We start from the raw sequence: 25,880 nt of genomic DNA, 5'->3' as shown, positions 1-25,880 counted from the left end.
TGCATGGGCTCCTTTGTAAACTAATTTCTAAATGAGGTGAAATTCCTCCTAGATAAGCTGTTTTAAGTAGACTATTATGGGGGAGGAGGCAGGAGGGTGTCCCAGGCTGGCAGGAGCTCCTCAGCATGGCGACGGGTGCAGTGCGTCCTTCAGCCTGGTCTTCTCTCCAGGACACCAGAGGGCAGTTACCAGGCAGTGTTGTCGCCCCCTGCCCCCCACCCTCGGTGCTGAATCAGGTTCAGGGAAGCTCCTGTTGCAGTCCACACCCCTTTTTATTTCAAACAAGAGATTATTGGTTCTCCTCTCAAGTTATGCTACTTTTAAGAACTCAAAACTGTCACCTTTATCTGAGCCCTTCAACTGCAAGAACCCCCCCTGTGTGGCTGTCGCTGCACATTGACACTTCCTCATACACCGTGCTCTGGAGCTCCACCAGGAGACTGTGCGTTTACCGTGCTCCAGAGCTCCATCAGGAGACAGCGTTTACCGTGCTCTGGAGCTCCGTCAGGAGACAGCGTTTACCGTGCTCTGGAGCTCCATCAGGAGACAGTGTGTGTTTTGATTTATGTACTGTTTTGCTTTTCAGTGATTTCTAAGGGGGTTAGGAGATAGTATTGTCTTCCTGTTACTTTATTATTTTGATGACATACTTTATTATTTTGATGACATACAACATAATTAATTTTTTTACTTTAGAAAAAAAAAATATTTGCGTCAGGCCCCAGTTGTGGCCTGGGGGAGCTTTCACTGCAGTACACAGGCTCTTTGTTGCAGCCTGTAGGCTTCTCTTTCGTTGTGGCGTGTGGCTCGTGGGATCTTAGTTCCCTGACCAAGGATCAAATGCGCACCCCCTGCATTGGAAGTGTGGAGTCTTAACCACTGTACACCAGGAAAGTCTCCCCTGCCACTTTAAAAACAGAAATCGCACTAAAAGACTTCAGTCTGGTATTCCTGGGCTGAACACTTCATGGTTAACGCTGCTCTTTGCTCTTAAGGCTTGTGTGTTCCTAATGCAAGTGGCCCATTCTTGTCGTGTCCTATCTTTTCTCAGGGCTCCTGAAATTAGCTGTGTCATTTTCTGTGTGTGTTTACTCTCAGGAAGAATTTGAATATATATAACAGGGGTTATCTTTTCCTTGAAGGTTTTGTAAAACCTCACCTATAAAACTATATAGGCCTGGTTCCTTTTTCTAGAGAAAATTTTTAACTCCTGCTTCAGTTATTTTAAACAATTATTGGTCTAGTCAGATTTTCTATTTCCTGTTGAGCCTATAGTAGTAATTTGTTTCCCTGAAAAGTTTTTTTCCATTTAAACTCAGTTTTCCGATTTATTGCTATGAAATATCCTTAGCAACTAGTGGGTTAATTACTGTGTAAATAAAATGAAGACTGGCTGCCATCACCACATGATGACTGGTATCCTGAGGTGGTGGGGAGGGAGGTGAAACCAGACCTTGTGCTCTGCTCAGCCTTTCTCCCCCTTCTCTCTCAGTCTTAGGGAAAGTCCTCAGTGCTGTGGGCAGTGCCCAGCTACTGATGTCGCAGAAATTCCAGCAGTTCCGGGGCCTCTGTGAGCAAAACTTGGTAAGTGTGACTCTTCTTCCTCCACAGTGGGGGCTGGGTTAGCCTCCGAGCCGCTGTGGCCTCCTCCCTGACATGGCGAAGGCCCTGCCCCCTCAGCCATCGGAAGGATGACACTGCACGTGTCGGTGCCCCCACCAGAAAAGGGCCGGGGTGCTCCTTTCAGGTCTTTAACACCTTCTGAAATAGAAACGTGAGCTCTGTGTAAAAACAGACAGTCAAGGTAAGAACTAAAGAAATAACCACCGTTAGGCTTGGCGGGTCTCCCTTCTCCGTCACCCTCACCTGTCGGGCAGCAGCTCTTCCTGTGGGGAGCCTCTTTCCGTCCGGCCAGGGCTGGGGCACAACGGCCAGTGTTTGTCTCTAGGACCAGTAGGGGTTTGGGGGTTCACTGAGGAAGTCATGAGGAGTGTGTTGGCTGAGAACAGAATGATGGGAGGGCACCCCTATGGGTCTGTAATCACACCAACCTGGGAGTGATGCTGCCTCCTCCCTATGAGACCAGATGAGTCGCCTGCCAGCCACACAGTAGGCCCCGAGGGCCTTCCTTACCAGAGCCCGGCAGAGGTGGCAAAGGCTTCATTACCATGTGCATGAGAACCCACACAGGGCCAGGAGACCATACTTGGGATGGGGTGCAAGACAAACCCCCCTGCCCTGCTGGCCCCACTGACCCACCTCTGTCCCACAGAACCCTGATGCCAACCCACGTCCAACTGCCCAGGACCTGGCAGGGTTCTGGGACCTGCTCCAGCTGTCCATCGAGGACATCAGCATGAAGTTTGATGAACTCTACCACCTCAAGGCCAACAGCTGGCAGCTGGTGGAGACCCCCGAGAAGAGGAAGGTGAGCATGGAGCAGTGCGGAGGGGAAGTCCAGGGACAAATTCCTGGTCGGCAATAACGCTGCCCACATCGGTCAGTGCTGCTTGGCTCCCTTCTCCGTGTGTCGTCTCTGAGCTGGGGGCTCACGTCCATCAGTGTGTGGGGTCCATGCTCGGCGCTCGTCCAGCATGCCGCTGGTTCTGTGTAGTTGAGGCTGCCCCCGAAGCATGCCTTCCTGCCCTGCATGTTCGGAAAATGGGACTCCGGGAGACACATGCCCTCAGCCTGGAGCGCTAGTGTAGTCACAGCTGTTGGAACGTCAGAGGCAGAAAAATGGTCCTCCTCCTAGGACCACGCTGCCAGGAGTCCAGGGGTCTGGACCGGATTCTGCCTCCCAGGCCGGCCTCGTCCCTGAGGCCCGGGCTTCCATCTGTGAAACAGTGGTGCCCAGTGACCCCTTCGGTTATTGGGTACTGGACTGTGGCCCTTGTGAGTTCTGATCCCCTAGAATAGCACGTGCAATGTGATCTGGGAGTCGGAGGCCCTGAATTTAAATCCCATCTCTCGCTGTGTGATTCCTGCGTGAGTTTTGGGCTCTCAGTGGTTCCAAGCAGGGGTGGGAAGAGGTGGTCTGTCTGTCCCCTCCTCCTAGAACTTTAGGATTGTGAGCTTGCTGTTTGCTCCTCTGCCTCGTGCTCTTCCCACCATCATCGCTTCTTGTGGCTTCCTGGTTCCAAATGTGTGTTGCTTGTGCCCGATGCAGGGGAGCTGGGGTGGAGACTCCAGCTGCCAGCATATGGTGGGTGGTAGTGCCGCCACATACACGGTGGCGCCTTTATTTTATTTTTCTTCCCTCCTCACTGTCTCACTAAAGGAAGAGAAGAAAGCACCCCCTCCGGTCCCAAAGAAGCCAGCCAAATCGAAGCCGGCAGTGAGCCGCGACAAGGCCTCTGATGCTGGGGACAGGCAGCGGCAGGAGGCCCGCAAGAGACTCCTGGCGGCCAAGCGGGCGGCTTCCGTGCGGCAGAACTCAGCCACAGAGAGCGCGGACAGCATCGAGATTTATGTCCCTGAGGCCCAGACCCGGCTCTGAGACCAGGAAGCAAGCAGTTTTAAATCATTAAACAAAAAACCACAAACTAAATGCAAATGGAACAAAATTTTCTCAACCTTTAGTATGGTTATTCTGTCTAGAGACCCTGAGCCAACTTTCAAATTGACGCATCCAAGGGCTCACGATTTGGCTTCTTTGGGTCCCTCCAAGCTTTAGGTTATGGAGACTTCACACACACACAAAAATCAACAAAAACATGAAACTAGGAAACTTTTTTTTCTCCTCTTGCTGGCCACGGCGGACTAGATAGATGGACTTCGGCAACTCCCCGGCCCAGCCTCCAGACCACGGTCTTTTTACTCGTTCTGTCTAATGAGAGCTTAAACTAGCCTGTTTACAAGATGACCACAGCCCAGGGCCAGCCTTGGGCGCCTGCCATGCCCTTCGTTCTCCCGGCTACCCAGCTCTGACCGTGGAGTTCTCATCCTTACGTTTCTCTTTGCCCTTCAGAGCTCACACAGGGGTCACCATCCCGACGCTCGGCTTTCTGGTTCTCAGCCCTTTGTGTGGTTGAGCCTAGAGGACAGAGAGATGGACACGCGTCCCCTCCCCCACCAAGTGCTCACACACAGTCACACACGCGCGTGCACACGATTGCAGGTTCCTCCCAGCAGAAGCGGCCCTCCCACGCGCTGCAGCAGCCTCCGGTCTCACCTTTCCGAGACCGGGAGGAGGGCTGAGGTCTTGGGGGGTGGGGGGGGGGGCGGGGTGAGATAAAAACCACAGCTACCACACTCCAGACTCCCGCCTTTTTCTTCTCTCCAGCCCCTTCCTTCCTTCAGCAAAAATGTATGACTCAGAGTGACTTGCTGGGGCCACTCAGGAGAGGGCCCCTGTGCTCCAGGGGTGGTGTGCCCTGGCCGAGCCCGTGTACAGCGCCCGAGGGGCGGGCGGCCGTGTCTGTACGTACGTGTACATATGCACATAGGCCTTAGAGTGTATATTTACCAGTCGCCCCTCTGCTCACCCGTGCCCACCAGCGCCGCCGCGGGCTCTCGGGGCACCTGGCAGGAGGCGGGTGTGTGAATAGCATATATTTTTACATGTACTATATCTAGGTGTGTGTACAAGTGTGTGTAAAAATATATACCTTGTGTGTAAGCAGCCCTCCCCCCCCCCTTTTTTTTTTGACTCTCGCCTGCCCCCCACCATGGGCCCATCTGCCCAGCCTCTGAGTTTTCTATTTTTTCACCCCAATCATCCTTCTCTCTCCCCAGCGCCACTCCCAGCCCCACTCCCAGGGTGTCATGAGCCCTGCGCTGCAATGGTCCAGGCCTGCAGGGTGAGGGGAGGGTGGGCAGGGGGCAGGGAGAAGGTGAGGCCGGCCCGCAGCGAGCTCTGTGCACGAGGCTGCGCGCTCCAGTGGCCACGGCTATGGTATTGGGGCTGTCCTCTGTCCAGCACCCACCGCAGGGGGCCTGGGTGAACTGCGGGCCTGCTCTAGGGCCCATTCCAGCTTGGCCGCCGTCTGTGACCTTGGGCAAGTCACTTGACCTCTGTGTGCCTCAATTTCCTCCTCTGTAAAATGGGGACAGTCCCCGCCCCTCCCTACCTCACAGGCATGTTGTGAGAATAAATGAGGTAATGTGTACCAAGGGCTCATGGTGTTATTGCGGTGGGGTGGGCCAGGCTGGCATGAGGTGGGTGGAGTGGACACCCCAGGAGGCAGCCAGACCCCTCCCAGGTGGCAGGGGTCTCTTTGGAGACAGGTGGTCGAGGGCAAACTGCAATTCCAGCTAAAACACCAGCTCTGTGACGCTGGGCAAGAACACTAAGCTCTGGATTCCCTTATCTGGAAGCTGAGTGTGTAACATCTGCCTGACCAGCTTCCTTGAAGAAATAAAGGCTTAGGAAGTTGCTATATGGTGGGACTTCCTTTGTAGTCCAGTGGTTAACACTGCACGCTTCCAATGAGGGGCTGTGGCTTTGATCCCCAGTTGGGAACTAAAGTCCCACATGCCACGTGACACAGCTAAAAAATGTTGTTTAAAGAGTTGCTATACCAGAGCCAGGATGGGCCACCCTTGCTGACAGCTGGTGCCCACGCCAGACCCCGACCCTGCATGCACTTCACCCAGGATGGGGCACTCGGTACCCCCAACAGCCGTCTCCACCCAGACAGTTACACGCCCTGGATGCGCTTCCTGAGCACCCACCCTGCCAGGCCCATGGCCTGGCAGGTCACTCGCAGAGCTCACACTCCGGTGGGGGAGACACAGAGCGTGTCCCAAGGGAGCGCCAGCCCGTGGCAGACAGTAGAGAAGGCGCTGCGGCGCAGTGAGGTCATGGGAACCCTGAAGGCACTGCTCAGGCTGGCCTGGGCAGCAGCCTCTGGTCAGGGCAAGGGACAGGGGTGCTCACCGGCTTCGGGGGCGGGTGTGGCAATGGGGAGACCACGGGAAAGTGCATTCTAGGCAGAAGGAACAGGAAGTAATGATGTCTGGAGGTAAGAATATGTGTTATAGAAGGTTCCTGGATTAACACACCATTGTAAATACAACACTGTAAATCAATTCTACTTCCCAATAAACATTTTTAAAAAAGAAGGTTCTTGGACCCAACTAAGCTACAGATACCTGGTCTCCTCCCTTGGCCCAACCCAGCTGAGGTGCTGGTTGACCTCAGACCCAAGGGAACTAGCTTCCCAGGAACTTTGTTCGGGCTGCCCTGCCCTCCCCAGTGGGGCCGTCTGTGAGCTTATCTGAAGCCACTGGGCCGGACCCCCTTCCCGAGGAGCAGGGTGCCCTCATGTCTAGATCCTAGTAGTGGCGGCTGAGCATCCAGTGACCACGGCTGGCTCAGATTAACTCCTGGGGCTGCCTGGACCTAGCCCCACCCTGAGACATAGCCAAGAGTGACTTGAGGGTAAGTGAACAAGTTTCAGGTGGCCTGGGCACTGAGCTGGATGCTCAGAACCAGAAGCCTGGAGGAATATAGGAGCTGCTCCCACTGGCTCTGACCAATCAGCAGCCAAGCTTTATGCCAGCCCAGCCTCGGGGCACCGGGAGGACCCTCACCTCTTCAGAGCCTGAGTGTGTCTGCTGCAGCAGGGGTGAGGCCTTGTGGGTCAGACCAGGGAGAGCCCTGCACACCCCGTGTCAGAGCATGAGCTGGGCGGGGGGGAGGGACACACCTGATGTGCTGAATCTGGGCCCCTGCTCCCAGCCCTCCTGGTGCAGCACAGGAGAGGCCTGCCTCCCCAGGCTGAAAGGAGCATTTCATGTCTTTACTCAGAATCGCCAACTGGCAAGATTTTGCCGTATTTGCATTGTTCCTTTCTGGGACACAAACATCTCCCTCACCTCAAGCATTTAAACAGAAGCTGCACACACCATGCTGGCTCACTCCAAACACACCAGGTGACGCCTAAGAACACGGACACTCCTTCCCACGTGAGCACGTGCCGTGTGCTGTATGCTCAGTCACTTCAGTCGTGTCCGATTCCTCGAGACCCCATGGACTGCAGCCTGCCAGACTCCTCTGTCCATGGTGATTCTCTAGGCAAGAATACTGGAGTGGGTTGCCATTGCCTGCTCCAGGGATCTTCCAGGTCCAGGGATCAAACCCACGTCTCCTGCATCTCCTGCACTGCAGCGGATTCTTTGCCACTAGCGCCACCTGGGAAGCCCAGTACCACTGTTACCCGCTTAATTTAACCACCGAGTGGCCCTCAGGCACCTCCCTTACCCAGGACAGCACTGAGGCCTTAACACCAGCTAAAGTGGGGGTCTCCAGACAGCCCGCAACAGCCTCCACGGCTCTTCCTTCATATCCAGCCAGGATCCAAAGCAGGACTGTTCACTGCTCTCACGTCATCGTGTCTCTTTACTCCCACTGAATCAAAAACAGTTTCCCCACTTTTTTTTTCATGACCCTGACATTTTTAAAATACCCAAGCATCTTGCAGAGTGTTACATAATTTGGATTTCTGTTTCCTCATGATGAGACTCAGATTGAACATGGCTTAGATGATGTCCCCTTCCTGCACTCTGTTCTATCAGGGAGGCTTTTCTCTCTTCACGGACAGGCAGCTTCCCAGGGGACCTGAGAATCCTTGGCGTCTGCGTTTCTAGAGCACAACCCTTGAGGGAACAGAAAGGGCCAAGCCCTCTGAGCCAGAGACCACGAGGACCCCAGATGAACAGAGATGAGAAGCTCCCATCACCACCAGCCCTGGAGCGGGGCTGATAAGAGAAATGTAAAGTGAAGTTGGGGGGATTCCCTGGTGCTCCAGTGGTTAAGAATCTGCCACGCAATGCAGGGGACGTGGGTGTGATCCCTGGTCAGGGAACTAAGATCCCACATGCCACTGAAGCCTGTACAACGAGGATCCTGCGTGCCATAACTGAGACCTGACGCAGCCAGATAAATATTTTTTAAAAATAAAATGAAGTAGGGCGTCTGCTACCCACCTGAATCTGGCTGATCTGAAAAATCAACGCAGTCCTCACTGCCCTTTCCATATGGCAGCCAAGGGACTCCTTTGAAGCACCCCCTCCATTCCCTCAAAAGTCCCCCTCTGATCAGGACCCTTTGCACACTTCCCGGTACCAGTGGGAGAAAATCCAGCCTCCTCACCTTGGCCTTGGAGGCCTCTGCCCATCTTTCTAGGTGCACCGCCCATGGGAGCACATCCCTTGCCCTCTGCCTTCCAGCTAGCCAGCGTTTCTGCAGGGAAACCCTCCCAAAACACCTCAGCCAGGCCAGGCTGGTGCAAACCTCCTGCTCTACGTTCAGAGCGCAAGAGTGATGTCCTTTATTGCTGTCACCGGTGCTTAGATCTGTGAGATTACAAATAAATACAGTATCGGTCTCCCCCAGGGAGACAGATGGGCTCCCCGAGGGCAGGAATAGAGTGTTTTTTCACTGGTCTTGGTGCCTGGCATCAGGAAATATTTCTTAAATGAACGACTTTGTTGGGGAGCACAGGGGCGGGACTTTCCAAAGAAGGTAATATTTGAGCTGGGCTTTGAAGGATGAGCAGGACTTCTCCGGGCTGCGGCAGTGAAGGGCACAGCGAGCAGGGGCAGACAGGTAGGACTGTGCTGCTGCTCGGGGAAGGGGTGCACCGGACAAGCCTTGAATGCCAGGTTAAGTCCAAGAGCTTTTACCAGCTTTGAACAGAGCAAGATCATTTCCTTTCATAGAACCCAGTTTCCCTTAAGACACGCGCCCCCAGTCCCAGCCTCCATGGAGCCATGGGACTCTGGTGACCCAGTCAGCACCTGAGTTTGTCCCCAAAACAGGTCAGGGGACCCAGGCCTGGAGAAGTTCTGTGACCAAGAGGGGATGTGGGCCCTTGGAGCCCCTCAACTGCTAATGGCTTTAACTCCTATAGACTGACAACTCCTACATCTAAATCTACAACCTGAACCTTTCCTGAACTTTACACTTCCTACTCACCATCTCCACTTAGATGTCTAACAGGTAATCTCAAAGTTAACATGTCCACCAACTAGTAAATGGAAATGAGAAGGGTTAGAAAAATCACCATCTGGGGACTTTCCTGGTGGGTCAGTGACCTGGATTCAATCCCTGGTCCATGAGTTAAGATCCCACATGCCTCGGGGCCACTGAGCCCATGGCTGCAACTACTGGGCCTGTGCTCTAGAGCCCGCGAGCCACGAGAGAAGCCACTGCAAAGCGAAGCCATCGCAATGAAAGGTCCTCGCGTTGCAACTAGAGGGTAGCCCCCACTTGCCACAACTGGAGAAAGGCCCGTGTACAGCAATGAAGACCCAGTACAGCCAAAAATAAGTAAATAAATAAAAAATTTAAAAATCCACAGAATAATCATGAGGAAGTACCAAGTAACTGACCCGGACTCTCCGAAAATGTTAGTCTGTGAAAGACACAGAAAAGCTCAGGGACAGATGGACTTCCCTGATGGTCCAGTGGTTAAGAATCCACCTGCCAATGCAGTAGACACAGGTTTGATCTCTGGTCCAGGAAGATTCCACATGCCATGAGGCAACTAGGTCCATGTGCCACAACCAGCCCGCTCACGCCCTAGAACCCGTGCTCTGCAACTAGAGAAGCCGCTGCAATGAGAAATCCGCGCACCGCAACTAGAGAACAGCCCCGGCTCGCCACAACTGGAGAAAGCCTGCACAGAGCAACGAAGACCCAGCAGAGCCAAAACAAAGCTAACGGACAGATTAAAAACCTTGCAATCAATGCAGAAAAAAAAATTCGATAAAACTCAACACCCTTTCATGATAAAGAATGCATGACAAACCAGAACTTCTTCAAGCCGACCCTTGAGGAGGGAACATCCCCCCCGCCCCCCAAAATCCACATGTTTTATGGTGAAAGACTGAAAGCTTTCCCCTCAAGATCAGGAACAAAGATGAAGAGTTTCACTCTTGCCACTTCTATTCAACACTGCACAGTTGGTTCCAGCCAGGGCGTTTAGGCAAGAATGAGCTTCGAATGAGTAAGTGAATGAACCAACGGATGGCATCCAAATTGGAAAGAAAGAAGTTAAACTACCTCTATCTGCAGATAACATGATCTCTCATATAGAAAATCCTGACAGGACTTCCCTGGTGGGCCGGTGGCTAAGATTCCGGGCTCCCAAGATAGGGGGCCCGGGTTCCACCTCTGGTTGAGAAAGTAAGACCCCACATACCGTGTGATGTGGCCAAAAAAGAACAAATTTACAAAGAATGAAGCACTGATACATGTTATAACATACATGGAATTTGAAAACATTATGCTAAGTGAAAGAAGCCACATATTATATCCATTTACATTTCCAGAGTAAACAAATCAAGAGACAGAAGGCAGATTAGTGTTTGCCAGGGGATGGGGGGAGGGGAGGAGAGGAGTGACTGCTGATGAGTATGCAGTTTCTTTGGGGGTGATGCTGGCTGGTAGAGAATCTGCCTGCAGTGTGGGAGACCTGGGTTCGATCCCTGGGTTGGGAAGATCCCCTGGAGAAGGGAAAGGCTATCCACTTCAGTATTCTGGCCTGGAGAATTCCATGGACTGTATAGTTCATGGGGTCGCAAAGAGTCAGACACGACTGAGCGACTTTCACTTTCACTTTGGGGGTGATGAAATGTTCTGGAGTTACATGGTGGTGACGGATGTATAATTTGTGAGGTTTTTTTTTTTCAATTTTGTGAGTTTTAAAATTACTGAATTGTACCCTTGAAAAGAATGAATTTTATGGTACATAAATTATATAAGTTTTAAAAATGATCTTAAACAGAGAGGTCCATAGAATGGGAAAGCATTTTTGCAAATCACGTATCTGATAAGGGATTAGTATCCAGAATATATAGAGAACTCTTATAACTCAACAACAAAAAAAGCAAACAACCTGATGTTTTAAGAAGCTTTTTGGGTTGTTTTTTTTTTTTTTTTTTTTGGCCGCACTGCACATCATATGGGACCTTGGTTCCCTGACCAAGGATCGAACCCAGGCCCACCCAGCAATGAAAGTGCTGAGTCCTAACCACTGGACCGCCAGGGAGTTCCCTAAATGGGCAAAGAATCTGAATAAACACTTCTCCAAAGAAGATACACAAGTGGTTGATAAGCACAAGAAAAGATGCTTAACATCAGTTATTGTGGAAAGACAAATCAAAACCACAATGAGACAGCACTTCCGGCTCATTAGGATGACTAGTTAGCAAAAAGAAAAAGAAAAAATAACAGAAAATGATAAGTGTTGGCAAGGATGTAGAGAAATTAGAATTAGTGAACTCTTGGTGGGAATGCAGAACGGTATAGCTATGATGGGAGACAGTATGGCATTCCCGCCCCCCAAATAAACAAACTGAAAACAGAGTCACCATGTAATCCTTCAATTTTGCTTCTGGATATATATCCTAAAAAAAAAAAAAATCAAAAGCAGGGACTCAAAAAGATACTTGTATTACACCCATATTAAGAGCAGTATTCTTCACAATAACCAAAAGACACAAATGTCCGTGGACATGAATGGAGAAGCAAGACTGTGGTCTTTCCACACAATGGAACAGTATTTAACCTTAAAAAGGAAGAAAATTCTGACATATGCTGCCAGATGGATGAACCCTGAAGAAACTACACCAAGTGAAATCAACCAGTCACAAAAGGACAAACACTATGTGATTCCATTTACATGAGTTTCCCAGAGGAGTCAAATTCACAGTCGGGACGGGAAGGGTGGTTGCCCAGCAGGTGAGGGAAAAGGACAGGCAATGGCTGTTTACTGGGCTACAGAATCTAAGCTGAGGAAGATGAAATGCTTCTGGAGATGGACAGTGGTGACAGTTATACAATGATGTGAATGTACTTAATGCCACTATACACTCAAATTGGTTAAAATGGTAAATTCTGCTATTTTACCACACACACAAAATCACTGCAGATGGTTGACTGCAGCCATGAAATTAAAACACGCTTGCTCCTTAGAAGAAAAGTTATGACCAACCTAGACAGCATCTTAAAAAGCAGAGACATTACTTCGCCAACAAAGGTCCATCTAGTCAAAGTTATGGTTTTTCCAGTGGTCATGTATGGATGTGAGAGTTGGACTATAAAGAAAGCTGAGCACCAAAGAATTGATGCTTTTGAACTGTGGTCTTGGAAAAGACTCTTGAGAGTCTCTTGGACTGCAAGGAGATTCAACTAGTCCATCCTAAAGAAAATCAGTCCTGAATATTCATTGGAAGGGCTGATGCTGAAACTCCAATACTTTGGCCACCTAATGCAAACAACTGATTCATTTGAAAAGACCCTGATGCTGGGAAAGATTGAAGACAGGTGGAGAAGGGGACGACAGAGGATGAGATGGTTGGATGGCATCACCGACTCAATGGACATGAGTTTGAGTAAACTCCGGGAGCTGGTGATGGACAGGGAGGCCTGGCGTGCTGCAGTCCATGGGGTTGCAAAGAGTCGGACACGACTGAGCGACTGAACCGAACTGAACCCTCCCCCCCCCCCCCGCCAAACACACACACACACAGAGGAGGATCAAAGAAATATGACAACCTTGGATTGGCTGTTGGACCAGAAAAATATTTTTTTGTAAAGAACATTATTGGGATAATTGGCAAAACTTGAATATGGACTGTTAGACAATAGTATTAAATTGATGTTAAAATGTTCCTGATTTTTACAAAGATATGTTACCAAGTCCAAGCTCATTCTGCTCGCCACATGACAGGCCTATGAATCCAAAAGAAGAGGTATTGAGGCAAGGAATATGACTTTATTTGGAAAGCCAGCAGGCCGAGAAGATGGCAGATTAATGTCTCAAAATAACCATCTTTCTCAGGGTTCTGGATTCCAGGTTCTTTTGTAGAAACAAAAAGAGAAGGGGTGAGGAAGTAAAGTGAAAAGACAGAACAGAGAGGGAGAGGCTGCGGGAAGTAAAGTAAAAGGGCCATCAGTCTTGCAAAACATGTCTGGGAATGGCCAGCTGTGTTACAGGGGATGTGTTAATCTCTTCTTTTCACAGGTGGGCAGGGTCAGATTATCTCCTTGTGAACTGAACAAAGGCGCTTTAGTTTAACAGTCAGGCAGAGGAGCAGGGTCCTTTGAGGCAGGCCAGCACATATGATTATAATAACAGCAATGAAAAGCAAGTCATAGAAACAGTTCTACAAGAGTGCATGGGTACAATGTGGGGAATATAGCCAATATTTTATGGTAACTATGGTGGCTCAGACAGTAAAGCATCTGTCTACAATGCGGGAGACCTGGGTTCGAGCCCTGGGTTGGGAAGATCCTCTGGAGAAGGAAACGGCAACCCACTCCAGTACTATTGCCTGGAAAATCCCACGGACAGAGGAGCCTGATAGGCTACAGTCTATGGGGTCGCAAAGAGTCGGACACGACTGAGCAATTTCACTTTCATAAGTGGAATATAACCTTCAAAAATTGTGAACTATTAGATTGTATACCTATAACTTATATAATATGTACATCAACTATATTTCAATTTTTTACTTTTCCCTGGTTTTAATCATTGCATTATGGATATGTAATACTTTCCTTCTTAGGAGATACTCACTGAGGTATTTCAGTGTAAAAGGGCTTGATCTGTGCAAGTTACTCTCAAATGGTTTGGGAGGAAAATTCACACACACACACACACACACACACACACAGAAGAGAATCTAAGAAAGCCAAATGCTAACAAGTACAGACTCTGGATGAAGGTATACAGGAACTCTCCGTATAGTTCTTATAACTTTATCCTAAATTTGAAACTATTTCAAAATAAAGTTTTTAAAATGTAGTAAGTTTTAAATATGTCCAAAACAGAACTTCTGATTCCTCACCAAACCTGCTCCTTCCATAGACTCAGCTTAGACAACGTCAGCTCTTTCCAGCTGCTCAGACTGAAACCGGTATTTGGTGTCACTTCCAGGGCTCTGAAGAGCTCCAGTACCATAGTTCTTTATGTCTCAGTGCAGAGAAGAATTCGGTGACAGCGGAGTGGTAGATGAGAAGTGGTTTATTAGAATAGGATGCCTGTGAGGCTTGCAAGTGGACAGGTGAGGAATGCCACACCCGAGAACTTACTGGGCTACAGTTTTACAATCAAAGGATAAGTGGGGAGGGGGAGAAGACCTTCTTCGTCTTCCTTGAGTAGACATGATGTTTTCATCATTAGTTCATCCTCCAGGTTGTACAGGGAAGTTTTCTAGTCCCTGTGTGGTCAACTAGGTCCACAAATTATTTTTTCATGTGTGCAGAGAGCATGTCCTAGAGGTCAGTAACTCACTTGCTCACTGGGCAAGATGTAGGGCTCATGCCACAGTTTTTTTTATTGTTGTGGGGCATGTCTCATGCTTCTGTTGCATGGTTTTGTTGCTAAGCAAGCCTGCTTGGTTCTGTGGTTAAGCAAACCTGCTTTCTCGAGTAACCATTAACTTACAGGGGTCTCCCATATTTTTCTACTTACAATCCCCTACTGCGATTAACTACTTAATCACCTTGGAATCTTCACACACACACATTAATCACCTTGGAATCTTCACACACACACACCAATCCACGTGAAAATCCTACCAGATGCAACTTCAAAATATGTCCAGAATCCCATCATTTCTCCCACTGCCAGCTCACTAGTCTGGACACCTCATCCTGCTCAATAGCTCCTCACTGATCTCCCTGCTCCCTGCCGCTGCTCCCCACCAACCCCCCACTCCAACAGGGATTCAGTTAAAACATAAGCCAGATCATGCCACCCTTTGCTCAGAACTCTCTGAGGTCTTACAGAGGTCTACCAGTGTAAGCAGGTAAGCGAAGAGGTCCCTGGAGAAAGAGAAGCAGAAATGGCTTTTCTTGACACAAGGGAAGCCATTCTGGCCTAAGCCATTTTATGATCTAAGCCTGGCCACAAAACTTGCCCTTGAACAGTTCTCAGTAATGAATGATCTTAAGGGAACAATAGCATGCAGAAAAGAGGCAGTCAAACAATACAGCGGTGATAAAGCGCAGTCTCAGTTCCTCCTCAAGGGATTATGCATAACAATTCACCTCTGAGTACTGCAGGAACTACAGTCCCCACCCAGGTAGAGGAAGGGATGAGGACACTGACCCTTTCGACTTCAATCAACTGAAGTTTGGACTCTTAGTCAACCCTGGCCCCAAATCTATGAGGAATTCTTCATGAATATGCACATACCCTTAGCTTAAAAGTGAAAGCGAAAGTTGCTCAGTGGTGTCCAACTCTGTGACCCTATGGATTATACAGTCCATGGAATTCTCCAGGCCAGAATACTGGAGTGGGTAGCTGTTCCCTTTTCCAGGGGATCTTCCCAGCCCAGGGATCAAACCCAGGTCTCCCGCATTGCAGGCGGATTCTTCACCAGCTGAGCCTCCCCCAGTTTTGCTGTTCAGGGAGACAGTGCTTTGGGAGATTCCCCATGCTCTCCTTATTGACTACAGGAAATATTATTTCCCTCCTCCTCCTATCTTTGGCTTGGCAGTGTCTACTGGTTCAACACCCACCAAAAGGCAAACCCAGTTTTGGAGTAACACAAGGATCCCCGGGGCTAGGTCCCTACTGCTTCTCAGACCTCCTCTCCCAGCCCCGGTCCCTCAGTGACACTGACCAGGAGCTGGACAAGCGCCCCCTACAGGGCTTCTGTCTCAGGTGTTCACTGGGCCGGGCTCACTCCCTCACCTCCTTCCTGGGGGGCAGCCCCTACCTCTCCTTTGCTCTCTCTCCCCTCACCTCCTTTTATTTTCCTTCAAGGCATTTGTTTCTACCCTCCAAGCTGTGTAGCTACTTGTTCATGACATTTCTCTCCACAAGAACAAAAGCTTCCTGAGCGCAATCACTATAGTTCACTGCTATTTCCCCAGCATTCAAGCACCGTGCCAGACAGGTGTCAGTTAATATTTACCAAGCAAGTAACTGGATGTCGAAAACGTTCCCTCGGGAATGGAACGTCTGAGTTGGATCAAAGGGAAGGAGAGAAAGCACAGGCAGGAGTCAGAGTGGGAGCTAATGGGTAAGCTGGGCCATCAGGGGTCACAATGATGGACAGGGCCTGATGGCGAAGGCAGAGAGGGATGCGTCTGTCCTCCCAGCCCCCATCCTCTGACTCAGGCCAACAAGAGAGGGATTTGGGGGTGCAGCCCCACTGGCAAGGATGCTCCGGGGGTCCCCCGGTCCCAGCTCTCGCTGGCTCCCCAGGGCCTCCGTGGGTCTTCCTGGCCGCTAATTCTCACCACCACACTCCCCTTTTGCAGGTGAGGACACTTGGAGAGTGACTTGGCCCAAGGCCCTTGGGCGCCCCACCCCAGCAGGAACCTGTGAGTACAGCAGATCCACTCTGACACGGCTCTTCTCTGGGAGTGGAAAAAAGCCGTACTTGGCCTGGTGGAAAGAAGCTCTCCCCGGGGAATAGGCCGGGGCGCGGGCTCTGGGGGAATGGTGGGGGTGGGGTCTGAGGGCTGGAGGCCCCCCCGGAGGTCCGGCGGCCTCGCTAGAGAGGAAGGACCGGCCCAGACAGACCCCCATCCCCGGGCTGTCCAGGCCCCCCAACTCGCCCCCGACACCTCCCCCAGCCCACCATGGGGAAGGCCCTCGCAGACTGGGGGGTTCACCCGGGAACACCCCACCTCCCAGGCCCGTGGGTCGCGGCCAAATAAGGCCGGGCTGCCGTGGCCCCGCCCCTGCCCGCCGCCGCACATTCTTCTGCCTTGTAAGGCCCGGCGCCGCGCCCCGCCCCGCGCCCCCACCCTCGGGCCCAGACCCCACCGACGGCCCGCCGGTCCCGGCTCCGCAGCCGCTCCGCGCACTGCGCCAGCACCTTCTCCGCACCAGGTGGGAGCCCCGCGGCCCGGGGGGTCTGGTGTGGGCGGTGTGACGGCCGCGGCTGGGACATGGGGACGCGAGGCGGAAGCGGGGTTCGCAGGGTCTCTGGGCAGGGACAGATCGCGGGGCTGGGGCTGCGAGGTTGCTCCGTCCTACGGGGATTCGGGCGGCGGCTGGGCAGCAGGGAGACTGGACAGGCTCTGGGAACCAGTGGGCCTGCAGCAAGGGACGACTGACCAGGCCCTGCCCCTTCGCTGTGAAGTTAGAGATGCCGAGCCCAGAACTCGAGGTGTCCCGGAGGACGGGAGGGGCCTGGGGTCGCTGCTCTAGAGGACGCATCTGTGTCACAGACGGGAAACAGCCCTGCCAGGCTCCTGCGGAGCGTCCCTGACCCCTCCCCTATCTCCTGAGGCAGGAAAGAAGGATGGAGACTGGGGTAACTTGTCTCCGCCATCACACCAACGCTGAATGCCATCTCCGGGGCTTCCCTGCTCTGAGCCCGCTAGGCCTGCTGGGTGGGGAAGCTTGGCCAAGGGCTGTAGGGCTCATCCCCTGTACCCCCTGGCCTGACTAGGCCCTGGGCTGCAGGAAGTGGTCCCCACTCCTTCCCAGCCCTGCAGCTGCTCTGGCTACTTCAGGAAAAAGTCAGATAACTCCCCCTCAGGGGAGGCGAGTTTACCAACAAGGCAGCTGGCACTGCCAGCCATTGAGACCCTGAGGTAATGGGGGACACAGGCCGTGTCTTTGCTGTTACCAGGGTTTCCGGGGTCAGAAGTGGGGAGGTGGCACCTAGCTGTAGCAGGCCAAGGACCAGTTATATCTGATCCCTGGTGTCTAGGACCCCCAGGAGGAGGCGGCGATGGCTCCAGGTCTTAAGAGCTCAGCCTGGCTCTGACCCCAGTTCCTCAATCAAGCCTACAAATTGCTTCTGGTCACCACAGTGCCCCTCAACTACCATTGGCCCACCAAGAAAGGCCATTTGCCACCCCCAGACCTAAGTCTAGCCCAGGGTCCCGGCTTCCAGTTGGACTCTATCCCTCTTATGGGCACACCAGTTCTTTTAATTGCACAGTGGGGGCACCCCATTTTCCCCACCCTGCGAAGTTCAGTGCTCCAAGCCCTGTCATGGCCCCTCAAGAGAAGAGGGTGGGGATGGGGCGGCCATGGAGACAGGGCGGCCAAGCCAGGATCAGAGCAGTGGGTGAGCTCTTGGCCACTCCTGCCACACCTGCCCTAGGACTGTACAGATGGGGGTGGCAGTGACTGCTGGGGACCATGACAGTCTCTGCTGGGCATGGTGGACTTCTTCTCGGCGGCCTTCTGTGGGTGTCGTGAGTTAAAGTTTCCAGAGAACATCCAGCTCGGGGAAGAACTGGGCTCCTCGAAGCACTCATACAGGAGAGGGTGGCACTCTCTGCCCACGGCACTGTCCCACCCCCACCCTTGCCCAAAAGGGAAAGGCTTCTGTCTACCCACCTTGAACCACACAAGAATCACCGAGGGCCAGGTGTGTGGGTGCAGGGGGACAGTCTATAACTATAAGCAGTTGTGCCTGTGGGGAAAGGCTGGGGCTGGCCAGCGTCCCTGCTCAGGGTTTAAGATCTCAAAGGCCAAAGATCCAGAATGGCTTGAACAAAGTCATGGGATAAAGGCCTGGAAGACAGATCGAGGAGCAGTTAAGGCTTCTTGCAGATCCTCAACCACAAGACTCAGGACAGAGGAAGAGGGGGCAGCAGTCTTGGGGCCCCAAACTGCCCAGAAGCCATGACAAGAGTTCAGGGAAAGAGCCCCTCGTTGCGTCTCGTTTCCCCATCTGTAAGTGGGATCAGTAGACTGGCTGCAGCTGCCTTCAAGGTCATTCATTAAACAAGCATCTGTGACTGCCACCATGGGCTTAGGTATAATTCAGGGTGCTTACACCAGCCCTGACTGACTGTGATGGAGAGAGACCTTTAAGTGCTTGCTGTCAAAGCCAGGGTCGGGGAACTGCTCCCCAAGGGCTGTCTGAAGAACTGGGCTCAAGAAGGAAGGGTGTTTCAGGGGGAGAACCAAGAAGGAAAGTCTGGGGGTATCAGGGAGCAGCCAGAGGTCCAGCTAGGCAGGATCACAGCTGGCAAGAGGGATGGCAAGGCGAGTCAGAGAGCAGGGTAGCGGAGGCTCAGAGGGCCTCCTTCTGTGCCAGGCCTGGTGGGAGAGGGGGATGGCAGGAACCCTCAAGGGCTTCAGGGTGAAGTACTGGGGTCCGCATGCAATGGGCGAGACTGGCTGGAGGCTCGGAGGCCAGGCCTAAACAAATGTGACGGGCAGCTGGGGTGCTCGGTCCGGGAAGCTCTATGCTTCTGTAAGCACTGAAGAGGGAGAACAAAGAGAGGGCCCAAATCAGGTCTGTCCCCCACCCTAAGGGGCTGGTCAAATGTGGACAGGTGGGGGGAAGGGAGGCTGCCCAGAGCGCTGGCCTTCCAGAACCTCCAGAGGAGGGAGAGGAGGAGGAGGAATGTGAGGAATGCAGGGCCGCCTACCGGCTCCTTCCTGCTGCTGGGGGCAGGGAGCCTCGGAGCCTCTCCAAGGCTGCCCACCTTGTCACTGGGAGAGAGATGGATGGTGTGAATGCTCTTGAGGATTAAGGGAGATAAAGCACGGAAGTGGTTGGCACCGAACCCAATCCTAAGTGTCTACCCACACGATGACAGCAGAAATAGCTTCCTCTGGGCCGGGCACCATGCCAGGGGCTTTTCGGGCACAAGTCAACGGATCCCTTTGGCTGGGCACTCCTATCCATTCCAGATGAGGAAACACTTCAGAGAGGTAGAGGAAGTTGTTTCAGAGCATATCACAAGGCCAACGCTGGCTGCTTCTGTGATGAGCCGGGTGGCAGGAGCCCCCAGCCTATAGGAGCACGAAGGCCAGGCACAGCCGAGTGGGGTGGGGGTAGGCCAGAAGATTCTCTGGCCCAGGGTCACTGGCTTGCCCATCTGCACCCTCTGCCTATAGGGAAGCCCCACACGCCTGCAGCCAAGATGTCCAGTAAACGGGCCAAGGCCAAGACCACCAAGAAGCGGCCACAGAGGGCCACGTCCAATGTGTTCGCGATGTTTGACCAGTCCCAGATCCAGGAGTTTAAGGAGGCCTTCAACATGATCGACCAGAACCGGGACGGCTTCATCGACAAGGAGGACCTGCATGACATGCTGGCCTCAATGGGTGAGCAGAGGCGGGGCTGGGGGGCCGAGTGGGCCCACGAGGGCTGCAGCTGGAGCAGGCGGTGGGGCGGCTCATCCTCAGGAAACACTTCCTGTGTACCGACTGAGGTGCCCACCCTGGAGAGGAGCTGCCACCTCTTTCTCCATTTAACAGACAGGGAAACTGAGGCACTGAGCAGTTCGGCACTTGAACCCAGACAGGCCCACGCCTGCCTCAGACAGATCTGAGGTTTCAACTGCCTGGTACCACTTCACTGAAGGAAAAGGATCAGCAGCTACAAAACTGCAGACTTTCCATTGTACAGATGGGGAAACTGAGGCCTAGAGTGGAGACCAGGGCACCTTCTTGCTCCCTCAGAGGCTACCTGTGTAAGATTCTGAGAGGCGGACTCCGGTGACTTCCCCAGACTCAGAATCTCAGAGCTGAAAGGCCTCAGGAATCTAGCACCTTGCACCATTGCTCAGATGGGGAAACTGAGGCCCAGAGGCCAGGCCCCCAGATACCAAGGTGGTCTGCCTCCACATGGCTCCCCGTGCACTGGCCACAGACAACCCCCCTCAGCCCCAGTTCCTGGCGCCGCTTTCATCCAGGTGAAAGTATCTGGGTCAGACACCGGCTGGGGGGTGGTCTCAGGTAGCAGAGGAGGCAGCCTACGGCAGTCACGCCTGAGTCAGTCCCTGGCACCGCCCCTCACTGAGCAGCCCCACTCAGGCCCGTGGCCCGTGGGTGCATCCCAGGGGGTCTGGTGAGAGGGGCAAACGACCTAGCGGGACCAGGAGAGCGGACACTGGACACTGTCCCCACCCTCAGCGCCACACCTCTCCCAGCTTCAGGCCAGACTCACCTGGAGGCTCCTCCCTGGGAAGTCAGGGGCAGGAAGGAAGAGGCCTGGGCAGGACAGGAGCTGTGTGTCTGTCACAGCTCTTCAGATCCCATGGGGACACAGCAGAGTGTAGGGCTCAGAGAAGACAGGGACACAAAGACTCCTTCCCATTTAGGAGGTAGAAGCCGGGCTTCCCAGGTGGCCCAGTGGTCAGGAATCCACCTGCCAATGCAGGAGACGCAGGTTCGGTCCCTGAGTCGGGAAGATCCCCTGGAGTAGGAAAGGACAACCCGCTGCAGTATTTTCTTACCTCCGTGGACAGAGGAGCCTGGTGGGCCACAGTCCATGGGATCACAAAGAGTCAGATGTGACTGAGCACACACACCTGGGCTCTCAACCCCAGAGACTAGACTGGATATTTACCCAGAAAAACCCCCACTGCTGTTTGCAGTTCAAGTCAGTGGGTCCACAGATCAGTCAGGGTCTCTGGTTAAGAACATCACCCTCTGGGAGTTCCCTGGCAGTCCAGTGGTTAGGACTCCGTACTTCCCCTGCAAGGAGTGTGAGTTTGATCCTTGGTAGGGGAACTAAGATTTTGTGGGTCACGTGGCACAGCTGAAAACAAGAATCAGAACCATCCTCTCAGGTTTAAAAACAAGAGCAGCAAAGAATAGCTTCCCTGGTGGCTCAGACGGTAAAAACAAGAGCAGCAAACAATAGAACAGTAATAACAAGCGGCAGCTCTGCAGGTATGATCCTAAATCTCAAAGGCAGGCGTGATTATCATTCTCATTTTATAAACGAGGAAACAGGCTCAGAGAGGTTAAGTAATCCGCCCAAGGTCACACAGCTACAAAGTGGCAGAGCTGGGATTTGAACCCAGCAGCTGATCAGAGTCCATAGGGCTGTGCCAGTCACTGTTCTGTGCATTTTACAGCTGTTGCCGTCCTCATCTTCGCAGTTCTCCTCAGGGACTGGGGAAGCAGGCACAGAGCTGGGATTCAGACCTTAGCCTGTGTGGCACCAAAGCTCACTGGTTTACCTACTGTCGAAACTGTGCCTAGGGCCTGGGGTCTGGCTGCCTGGCTTCACATACTGGCTCCATTCCTCACTCGCGGTGTGACAGAGGACAAGTCACCTCACCTCTGAGGTGAAGCCTCAAGTCCCACATTGGTGAAGGGGTAAGAAGGCCGAGGTGGTGACACTTAAAGCCATAACGCACACGGAGTGCCAAAGGCAGGGAGCAGTCAGCAGAAGGGGGCTCTTATACCTCAGACAGCGTGACCCACAGCGATATCCAGACCCCAGACCCAAGGTAGAAATGGTCGAGGCCGCCAGGGGAGTGGGTGGTGATTATCAGTGGGGCGGGGCAGTCAGAGCCAGCGGTCCCAGAGAGAGGCTTTACAGTTTACCAAGTTAACTGCTGCTGCTGCTGCTGGTAAGTCGCTTCAGTCGTGTCCGACTCCGTGCGACCCCATAGACGGCAGCCCACCAGGCTCCTTGGTCCCTGGGATTCTCCAGGCAAGAACACTGGAGTGGATTGCCATTTCCTTCTCCAATGCCTGAAAGTGAAAAGGGAAAGTGAAGTCGCTCAGTCATGTCCGACTCTTAGCGACCCCATGGACTGCAGCCTACCAGGCTCCTCCGTCCGTGGGATTTTCCAGGCAAGAGTACTGGAGTGGGTCGCCAGTGCCTTCTCTGACTTAAGTTAACTAGTCTGCTCTAGTTTACTAACACTAGGGCTTCCCTGGTGGCTGAGATGGTACCTGTAATGCAGGGTTCGATATCTGGGTGGGGAAGATCCCCTGGAGGAGGGCATGGCTATTCACTCCAGTATTCTTGCCTGGATAATTCCATGGACAGAGAAGCCAGGTGGGCTACAGTCTGTGAGGTCGCAGAGTCGGACACGACTGAGTGACTACCTTTTCACACTTTTAAATAGTTTACTAAATTTACTGTCTCTTGTCAATGGGGCTATGCAGGGAGGGGACGGGAGGTGAGAGCAGGCACGGATGGCCCTTCCCCACAGGGAAGAACCCCACGGACGAGTACCTGGAGGGCATGATGAGCGAGGCCCCGGGGCCCATCAACTTCACCATGTTCCTCACCATGTTTGGGGAGAAGCTAAACGGCACAGACCCCGAGGACGTGATCCGTAACGCCTTCGCCTGCTTCGACGAGGAGGCCTCAGGTCAGTTGGCAGCCTCGGGACAGAGGCCTGGATGGGGCTGGGGCCGTGCACCTCGCCCGGGCACCCCATGTATGCAAGTGGCACCTGGCTGTGCTGGCACCTCAGGGCCCTCCTCTGCCCCCCAAAGGCCAGGACAGAGATCATCTGTCCACCTGTTTCTGCCACCAGAATAATAAAAGCTGCTTCCTCGTTTTGTACCCCCCAAAGGCTAAACTGAAACAGCCCACATCCCGCACGCCTTCCCACTCCTTAGCTCTCCTGTTGTCTTAATGCACTGGCCTCTGCTTTTGACCCTTCCAGAAACCAAACCATCTCAGGCCCGTGGGCCAACAGGTTACAGAAACCAGCGCCCCTCACCCTCAGGTTCTCCAAAGGGCTTCTCAGCCACTGTGGGTCTCTCCCAGGGACAGGCCTGCGGGACACCACTTTGGTGGTTTCTCAGGGCCTAGAGGTGCACCACAGGCCTAAGCACATTCAGAGCCTTTTCCTGACTGTGTCACAGCTCCCTAACTAGGCTGGCATATTTGCCTCCCCATTTTCCAGATCAAACAGGCAAAGAAAGGTTAAGTAACTTGCCCAAGGTCACACAGCTAGAAAGAAGAGGAGAACAGCATTCAGACGCAGGCAGTGGAGCTCTGGGGCCCAGGTTCTTCAAGCAGCACCGTCAGCACCCCCACAGCCCCAGGCAGGGCCACTTCAACCCTCACAGCCCCAGGGCCCCCATCCGCACCTCCACAGAAACACCTCGCAGACAGCCTCACTGCAGAACTGTTCCCGCTGGGCCCTGGTGACCTCGAACCGAACAGACACCAGGGCTGTGTCTTTTCCTGGCTGCCCCCCCCCCCTCCAGCTACAAGGTCTGCGAGTCCTGGAGGGTGCCCCGGGCAGGGGGTGTGAGGTGTGTCTCAAGGCCCTGGCCCTGCGCCCCCTCCACCCCCCCTCCCCAGGTTTCATCCATGAGGACCACCTTCGGGAGCTGCTCACCACCATGGGTGACCGCTTCACAGACGAGGAGGTGGACGAGATGTACCGAGAGGCGCCCATTGATAAGAAAGGCAACTTCAACTATGTGGAGTTCACCCGCATCCTCAAACACGGCGCCAAGGACAAGGATGACTAGGCCATCCCAGCGCCCCCTGCCCGGCCCCTGTCCCAGCCACCTGCTCCCACATATACCGTATGCACCAGCTCCATGCCCATGAGCCCAGAGCCCCCTCTCAGAGGACTCTCCCCCTGAGGGGCCGGGGGCCCAGCTCCGAGTGAAGGAAACGGGCTGAGAAAGCACAGCACCAGGCCAGGGGCAGAGCCAGCGGGAGGCCGGTGACCCTCCAAGGAAACCCCATCTTCTCGGGAGCTGGGCCAGGGGGCTGGACCGGGAGGCCCCGAGGGGAGGCCCCTAGGAGAGCCCCAGCCTCGGCTGTTGCCTGCCCGCTTCCGGGTGCCCCCACAGGAAGGGCGCTGTGTCCTGGTCTGGGACACCACTCCACTTGCACCCCCCCTGCAAGCCCTTCCCCAGCCACTGCCACAAACACGCATCTCACCGAGGTCCCCTCTCAGAGGACAGGGTGCCACTCCCCTCCCCGACACCGCACCCCCCCGGGAGTGTGCTCTGGAAGATGCAAGAGGGCGGACGTTCATCTTGGGGAGGCAGAGCCTCTAATAGAAGGTTGAGCACTGCTTTGGGTGTGTATGTCTGTGGCTGGGGTGAAATAAAGGTGCCCTGAGGCCCCAAACACCTCCCACCCTCTCCTTCCCCAGTGGCTGCCCTGTCCTTCCCTCCACCCCAACTACCAGCCCAGGGAAGGCTCAGCTGAGACCAGACCAGCAGCAGGAGCAGGCAGATCCTGAGGGGAGAACCTCTCCTGGGAGGGAGCCAGCAGAGGGGGCAGTACCCACCACAGCAAACCCCAGTGGGGGTTCTGAGGCTCTGAGAGGGCAGGGGTCAAGGTCACAGCCTTCAGGACTAGAGCCTGGTCTCCAGGGTCCCCTCAATGCTCCTGGGAAGCCAGGTGGTCCTAGAAGAGCAGGGAGGCTTTGGGAGCTGTGAGGACGGTACATCCCCTTCACTCGGGGATGGAGATGAGAAAGAATAGATTCCCTGCGGGCAGATACCAGGTGTCTGGGTGCACCCTCCACCGCTGGAGGGTCGGTTCTGCCATGTGACCAGCAGCACAGCAAGCCACAGCTTTTCACATCCCACACGTGCAAGAGACCGGCAGGACTGGGATCCCTGTTACAGCTGACAGTGGGGACACTGAGGACGGTGCCTGGAGCCTAAGGGGAAGGGACATACTGGTTGAATGAACAAAGTCAACAGGGACAGGGACCGCCTGAGGTCACCCGGTGGGTCTGGGGCAGAGGGAGAGCTGGTCCCTGGCCTCTGGACCTTCCATGGGGTTCAGGCCAGGACTGGACACATCCCATCTGCAGCCAGCAGGGAGCAGGTGCTGCTGCCTTCCCTAAAGGTGTGAGATCAGAGCCAAAGGAGCGCCGAGCACTAAGGGGACCCTGCACTGGCCGAGGAAGCCGAACCTCCTCCAGGCCACTGCCCCAACGTAGGCACCCAGCCCCTTCCAGAAGAAAGCCACGAAAGCCCTTCTCTTGCCTCCAAACTGAGCCCCACAAATCCCTGAGGTCAACTTTAGACTGAGCCAGCCCCAAACGAGTTCCAAATGGGTCCAAATGCTCCCCAGACTCAGTCCCAACCACACCATACCCTTGACTGACCCCAGGCTGTGGGCCCTGAGCAACCCTCATCCCAACCTGACACTGAGCTTGGCTACCCACTCACTGGGACCAATTCCCAGGACTCCCAGAGCACTGGCCATGCATGCCGGACACCAGGGTCCAGGTCTCTCGGCGGAGCCAC

The 25,880-nt window shown here is 53.7% G+C and overlaps 2 protein-coding genes across 20 annotated transcripts in view; both read left to right on the top strand.

Annotated features, from left to right (window-relative positions):
• Window positions 1-5,111, top strand: part of DLGAP4 (DLG associated protein 4) — a 143,233-nt gene extending 138,122 nt beyond the window's left edge. For all 19 annotated transcript variants that reach the window (XR_015139073.1, XM_086331955.1, XM_086331954.1 and 16 more), the window contains 3 exons: window positions 1,493-1,584; window positions 2,273-2,428; window positions 3,281-5,111. Coding sequence is in view for 18 of the 19 variants with exons in the window: in XM_086331955.1 (XP_086188081.1) it covers window positions 1,493-1,584; window positions 2,273-2,428; window positions 3,281-3,499 (467 nt within the window). In the remaining variant the exon portion in view is untranslated. The remainder of the gene's footprint in view (window positions 1-1,492; window positions 1,585-2,272; window positions 2,429-3,280) is intronic.
• An 11,652-nt stretch (window positions 5,112-16,763) lies between these two features.
• MYL9 (myosin light chain 9) lies at window positions 16,764-24,744 on the top strand. Its single transcript, XM_086332027.1, has 4 exons — window positions 16,764-16,805; window positions 19,788-19,997; window positions 22,850-23,011; window positions 23,959-24,744. The coding sequence occupies exons 2-4, from the start codon at window positions 19,814-19,816 to the stop codon at window positions 24,129-24,131; spliced, it is 519 nt and encodes a 172-aa protein (XP_086188153.1). The 5' UTR covers window positions 16,764-16,805; window positions 19,788-19,813; the 3' UTR covers window positions 24,132-24,744.
• The last annotated feature ends 1,136 nt before the right edge of the window (window positions 24,745-25,880 follow it).

The sequence above is a fragment of the Bos grunniens genome, chromosome 13 (assembly GCF_055505025.1).
Source record: "Bos grunniens cultivar Pamir isolate PY7600 chromosome 13, Bosgru_T2T1.0, whole genome shotgun sequence".
In the NCBI taxonomy this organism is placed as follows: Eukaryota; Metazoa; Chordata; class Mammalia; order Artiodactyla; family Bovidae; genus Bos; species Bos grunniens.
The sequence above is the reverse complement of the archived record's forward strand: the minus strand, read 5'-3'. Positions and strand labels throughout refer to the sequence as shown.